Source organism: Puma concolor, unplaced genomic scaffold (genome assembly GCF_028749965.1).
Source record: "Puma concolor isolate L17-30 unplaced genomic scaffold, mPumCon1.1.hap2 unalloc_scaffold_58, whole genome shotgun sequence".
In the NCBI taxonomy this organism is placed as follows: domain Eukaryota; kingdom Metazoa; phylum Chordata; class Mammalia; order Carnivora; family Felidae; genus Puma; species Puma concolor.
The window spans coordinates 153682-160370 of record NW_028240267.1 but is presented as its reverse complement, the minus strand read 5'-3'; the positions used below and the strand labels follow the sequence as shown (position 1 = coordinate 160370).

At 39.8% G+C, this 6689-nt stretch overlaps 1 protein-coding gene across 1 annotated transcript; it reads left to right on the top strand.

Annotated features, from left to right (window-relative positions):
* The first annotated feature begins 1041 nt into the window (after positions 1-1041).
* LOC147571118 (olfactory receptor 2B8-like) lies at positions 1042-1981 on the top strand. Its single transcript, XM_086696626.1, has one exon. It carries the CDS (start codon positions 1043-1045, stop codon positions 1979-1981), a length of 939 nt encoding a protein of 312 aa, XP_086552752.1. The 5' UTR covers position 1042.
* The last annotated feature ends 4708 nt before the right edge of the window (positions 1982-6689 follow it).

Here is a 6689-nt window from a genome sequence, read left to right as displayed (position 1 = left end):
AGCCTGGTTCAGTTCTGTGTCTTCTTCTCTCCCCCATTTCCCCACTTGCACTCTGCCTTTGTCTCTCTCTCAAAGATAAATACACATTAGAAAAAATTTTAAAAATGCTGACTATCACTTTATGTGCATCACTTTCCTATTCTTTCTGATTTCCCTCCCTCTTTTCCCTTATCTGATTTTCTCTGAAATGCACACATATTTTTATTTTATTTCATTTATTTTATTGATTTTAAATTCTCTTTTTTATTTTTTTGAATTTACATCCAAATTAGTTAGCATATAGTGCAACAATGATCTCAGGAGTACATTCCTTAATGCCCCTTACCTATGTAGCCCATCTTACCTCCCACAACCCCTCCAGCAACCCTCAGTTTGTTCTCCATATTTATGCGTCTCTTCTGTTTTGTCCCCCTCCCTGTTTTTATATTATTTTTGCTTCCCTTCCCTTTGTTCATCTGTTTTGTCTCTTAAAGTCCTCATATGAGTGAAGTCATATGATTTTTGTCTTTCTCTGACTGACTAATTTCACTTAGCATAATACCCCCCAGTTCCATCCACGTAGTTGCAAATGGCACGATTTCATTCTTTTTTGATTGCTGAGTAATACTCCGTTGTATGTTTATACCACATCTTCTTTATCCATTCATCCATTGGTGGACATTTGGGCTCTTTCCATACTTTGGCCATTGTTGATAGTGTTGCCATAAACACGGGGGTGCACACACATATTTTATAGTACTTTCAGCCTACTAGGCTGAGACTGAAAGACATTTTGTACCTATGAGGGATGCAGACACAGGTCCATTATTTGATTTTCTTACATTAAATATTATGATTTTCTATTCTGATAATATAGAATTAATTAATATGAACGATGGCAATTTCATGAGTCCATAATTTATTCAAAGAGTTACTTATACAATCGCATGCCCTGTCATATAACATGCTAAATTCACATACTGCCAACATTTTATTGCTTTGAAGATTGCTTTTAAAAATTGCTAAATGCTTGGTCTTGACAGGAAACTTGTGATAAGAAAGAATGGACCAGAAAAATGGAAGTTCTTTCACTGGCTTTATCCTGCTGGGTTTCTCTGACCGGCCTCAGCTGGAGCGAGTCCTCTTTGTGGTTCTTCTGATCTTCTATCTGCTCACCCTCCTGGGAAACACAAGCATCATTGCATTGTCCCGCCTGGACCCACACCTGCAGACTCCCATGTACTTTTTCCTGTCCAACCTAAGCTTTCTGGACCTGTGTTACACGACCAGCATTGTTCCTCAGCTGCTGGTTCATCTCAGGGGAGCAGACAAGTCTATCTCTTTCGGCGGCTGTGTAGCTCAGATGTTCATTGCCCTAGGGTTGGGATGCACAGAATGCATTCTGTTAGGGGTGATGGCATTTGACCGCTACGCAGCCGTCTGCAGGCCCCTGCACTACACAGTGATCATGCACCCCCGTCTCTGTGTCCTGATGGCTTCTGCATCATGGTTCCTTGGTTTTGCTACCTCCTCATTGCAGACGGTGCTCACCTTCCTCGTACCACTCTGTGGGAGAAATAAAATAGACCACTTCCTTTGTGAGATGCCCCCACTGCTCAAGCTTGCCTGTGTTGACACCACTGTGTATGAGTCTGAGCTCTTGTTTGTCGGTGTGATCATTCTCTTCATACCTGTGGCATTAATCACATTCTCCTATGGTCATGTTGTCAGGGTAGTGCTAAGAATAAAGTCAGCCGCAGGACAGAGGAAAGTGTTTGGAACATGTGGGTCCCACCTCACCGTGGTCTCCCTCTTCTATGGCACGGCCATCTATGCTTACCTGCAGCCCAGCAACAACTACTCCCAGGATCAGGGCAAGTTCGTTTCTCTCTTCTACACCATCGTCACCCCCATGGTCAACCCGTTTATATATACCCTGCGGAACAAGGATGTGACTGGAGCAATGAAGAAGGTGCTCTGTAGGGGCTATGACTCCAGATGACTCGGTACAGAAGACCCTGTGATGGAACACTTTGAATGTCAGAGCCCCTAAGATTTTTGTCTGGACGTGTCATCCAACGTTTCCCCTGATGACTCTCATGAGAATTACCTTACTTCATTGTTTTACGCAACGAGTGTTCAAACTCTGAATTCATGGATTCAACATGCAAGAGAGTTCCCATTTGTAAATATCCTTGACAACACCTGTTGTTTCTTGTATTGTTGATTTTAGCTATTCTCACATGGGTGAAGTGACATATCTTTGCATTTTTGGTTTGTATTTACCTGATGATCAGTGATGTTGAGCATGTTTTGACGTGTTTTTTTGTCATCATGTTGTCTTCTTTGGAGAATGTCTATTCATGTATTCTGGCCATTTTTATTTATTTATTTATTTATTTATTTATTTATTATTTTTTTTTTTTATAAAATTTTTTTCAACATTTTTTTATTTATTTTTGGGACAGAGAGAGACAGAGCCTGAACGGGGGAGGGGCAGAGAGAGAGGGAGACACAGAATCGGAAACAGGCTCCAGGCTCTGAGCCATCAGCCCAGAGCCTGACGCGGGGCTCGAACTCACGAACCGCGAGATCGTGACCTGGCTGAAGTCGGACGCTTAACCGACTGCGCCACCCAGGCGCCCCTATTCTGGCCATTTTTAATTGGATCATTTGTATTTTGGGCATTGTATGTATAAGACCTTTATAAATTACGATATAAACCCTTTATTGTTTATGTCATTTGTCAATATCTTCTCCCATTCAGTAGTTTTCTTTTAACTTTGAAACACAAGTAAATTTGAAATATTTTTCAAATGATTTTATTCTAGTTTTTTTAATTAAGTGTTTTTAGTTATTCATCTTTATCATAAATATTATTTCTTTTTAAAATAAATGTATTTATTTCAATTCAAGTTAGTTAACAGATAGTGTTGTATTGGTTTCAGGAGTAAAACCCAGTGATTCATCACTTACATATGAAGCCATGTACTCTTCCCAAGAAGTGCCCTCCTAATACCCATCACACATTTCCCCCATGCCCCCACTCCTCTCTCCTCCAGCATCCCTCAGTTTGTTGTTTGTATGTAAGAGTCTCCTATTGTTTGCCGCCTTCTGTTTTTCTTTTTTTTTTTTTTCCTTCCCTTCTCCTCAGTTAATCCGTTACATGTCTTAAATTCCACATATAAGTGAAATAATGATAATCATGATATTTGTCTTTCTCTGGTCGATTTATTTCACTCAGCAAAATACAGTCTAATTCTATCTATGTCGCTGCAAATGGCAAGATTTCATTATTTTTGACTGCTGAGTAATACTCCATCGCATATATTTACCAGTTCTTCTTTATCCATTCATCCATCAATGGACAGTTGGTCTCTTTCCATAATTTGGCTATTGTCGATAGCACTGCTCTTGTGTAGTGGGGTGCATGTGCCCTTTTAAAACAACACACCTGTATCCCTTGGATGAATACCTACTAGTGCAATTGCTGGGTCATAAGGTAGTTCTATTTTTAATTTTTTGAGGAACCCACATAGTGTTTTCCAGAGCGGCTGCACTAGTTTGCATTCCCAGCAGTAGTACAAAAAAGATCCTCTTTCTCTGCATCCTTGCCAACATCTGTCGTTGCCTGAGTTGTTAATGTTAGCCATTCTGACAGGTGTGAGGTGATATCTCATTGTGGTTTTGATTTGTATTTCCCAGATGATAAGTGATTTTGAACATTTTTTCATGTGTTTGTTAGCCACCTGGATGTCTTCTTTGGACAAGTGTGTATTCATGTGTTTTGCCCATTTCTTCACTGGATTATTCATTTTTTGAGTTTGATAAGGTCTTTATAGATTTTGCATACTAACCCTTTATCTGATATATCATTTGGAAATATCTTCTCCCATGCCGTAGGTTGCCTTTATTTGCTGATTGTTTTCTTCACTGTGCAGTAGCTTTGTATTTTGATAAGGTCCCAACAGTTCATTTTTCTTTCTGTTTCCCTTGCCTCTGCAGATGTGTTGAGTGAGAAAGTTGCTGCTTCCCAGGTCAAAGAGGTTTTTGCCTGCTTTCTGCTCTAGGATTTTGATGGCTTCCTGTCTTACATTTTGGTCTTTCTTCCATTTTGAGTTTATTTTTGTGTATGGTGAAGGAAAGTGGTGAAGGTTCATTTTTCTGCATGTTGCTGTCTAGTTTTCCCAGCATCATTTGATGAAGAGACTTTATTCCATTGGAAATTCTTTCCTGCTCTGTCAAAGATTGGTTGGCCATACATTTGTGGGTCCATTTCTGGGTTCTCTTATTGTGGAGAACACTCAGTTCCATTGATGTGAGTGTCTGGTTTTTGTGCCAGTACCATACTGTCTTGATCATTACAGCTTTGTAACACATCTTATTTTTTCCCTCAGAAATGCCTTGTGTGTGTTTATTCATTCCTCAAAACAAGCCTGTGAGGCAGGTGCCATTAATTATTGATAATTGCCCTTTAGCTTTGTAACAATTAGAAAATTGGAACACTGCAGAGAAATGGTAAGGGAGGAATAATCCCCTAATCTCAGCCAGGTGGGAATTCTGGATTTGTCTTGTCTTTTGACTTTTTGTTTTGACTAAATTTCTCTGAGCTTTGTTATCTTCACTGAATATCTCTATTATAATCCTGTTATCAAAAATCATATTGTACCTAGGCACCTGGGTGGCTATTCAGTTAAGCTGTAATACGTCTTGCAGTCCAGCATCGTGGTACCTCCAGCTTCGGTTTTCTTTTTCAAGATTGCTTTGTCTATTTAGTTGTTTTCTGGTTCCATACAAATTTTAAGATTGTTCTAGCTCTGTGAAGAATGCGGGTGTTGCTTTGATAGGGATTGCATTGAATATGTTGATTGCCTGAGTAGTATCGACCTGTTAACAATCTTTGTTCTTCCCATCCAGGAGTATGGAACATTTTGCCATTTTCTTGTGTGTCTTCTTCAATGTCTTTGATAAGTTTTCTATAGTTTTCAGTGCATTGATTTTTCACCTCTTTGGTTATGCTTATTGGTGGGTATTTTACGGGTTTTGGTGCACTTGCAAGTGGGATCGATTTCCTGATTTCTCTTACTGTTGGTTCATTATTGGTGTATAGGAATGCAATGGATTTCTGTGCATGGATTTTACATCCTGCAACCTTGCTGAATTCATGGATCAGTTCTAGAAGTGTTCTGGTGGAATCTTTTGGGTTTTCCACATAGAGTGTCATATCATCTGTGAGGAGTGAGTGTCTCTTCCTCCTGGCTTATTTGGATGTCTTTTATTCCTCTGCGTTGTCTGATTGCTGAGTCTAAGACTTCCGATACTATCTTGAATAACAGTGGTGAGAATGGGCATCCTGTCCTGTTCCTGATCTTAGGGGGAAAGCTCTCAGTTTTTCCCTATTGAGGACGATAGTAACATTAGGTCTTTCATTTATGGCATTTGTGATCTTGAGGTATGAGCCTTCTAGCCCTACCTTTTTGAGGGTTTTTGTCAAGAAAGGATGCTGTATTTTGTCAAAGGCTTTCTCTCCATCTATTGAGAGGACCATGTGGTTCTTGTCCTTTCTTTTAGTGATGTGATGTATCACGCTGATTGATTTGCAGATATTGAACTAGCCCTGTGTCCCAGGTGTAAATCCCACTTGGTCTTGTTGAATAATTCTTTTAATGCATTGTGTGATTTGGCTGGCTATTATCTCATTGAGGATTTTTGCATCCATATTTATCAGGGAAATTGTTCTGTAATTCTCCTTTTGAGTGGGTTCTTTGTCTGGTTTTGTAATCAAGGTAATGATGGTCTCATAGAAGGAGTTTGTAAGGTTTCCTTCCATTTCTGTTTTTGGCATGGCTTCAAAAGAATAGGTGTTAACTCTTCTTAAAATATGTGGTAGAATTCCCCTGGAAAGCCATCCAGCCCTGGACTCTTGTTTTTTGGGACAGTTTTGATTACTAATTCAATTCCTTTACTGTTTATGGGTGTGTTAAAACTTTCTGTTTCTTCCTGTTTCAGTTTTGGTTGTTTATGTATTTCTAAGAATTTGTCCACTTCTTCCAGATTGCCCATTTTATTGGTGTCAATTGCTCATAATATTCTCTTATTATTGTTTATATTTCTGCTGTGTTGGTGGTGATCTGTCCTCTGTGATTCTTGATTTTTTAAAAATATTTTTTAATTGTATTTTGTATTTTTTAAAGTTTACATCCAAATTAGTTAGCATATAGTGCAACAGTGATTTCAGGAGTAGATTCCTTAGTGGCCCTTACCCATTTATCCCATCCCCCCTCCCACAATCCCTCCAGTAACCCTCTGTTCGTTCTCCATATTTATGAGTCTCTTCTGTTTTGTCCCCCTCCCTGTTTGTATATATTGTTTCCCTTCCCTTATGTTCATCTGTTTTGTCTTTTTTTTTTTTTTTTCAACGTTTATTTATTTTTGGGACAGAGAGAGACAGAGCATGAACGGGGGAGGGGCAGAGAGAGAGGGAGACACAGAATCGGAAACAGGCTCCAGGCTCTGAGCCATCAGCCCAGAGCCCGACGCGGGGCTCGAACCCACGGACCGCGAGATCGTGACCTGGCTGAAGTCGGACGCTTAACCGACTGCGCCACCCAGGCGCCCCTGTTTTGTCTTTTAAAGTCCTCATATGAGTGAAGTCATATGATTTTTGTCTTTCTCTGACTGACTGATTTCACTTAGCATGATACCCCCCA

Coding starts and splice junctions, on each gene's coding strand:
- LOC147571118 (XM_086696626.1), top strand. CDS start 1,043: ATGGACCAGAAAAATGGAAGTTCTTTCACTGGCTTTATCCTGCTGGGT.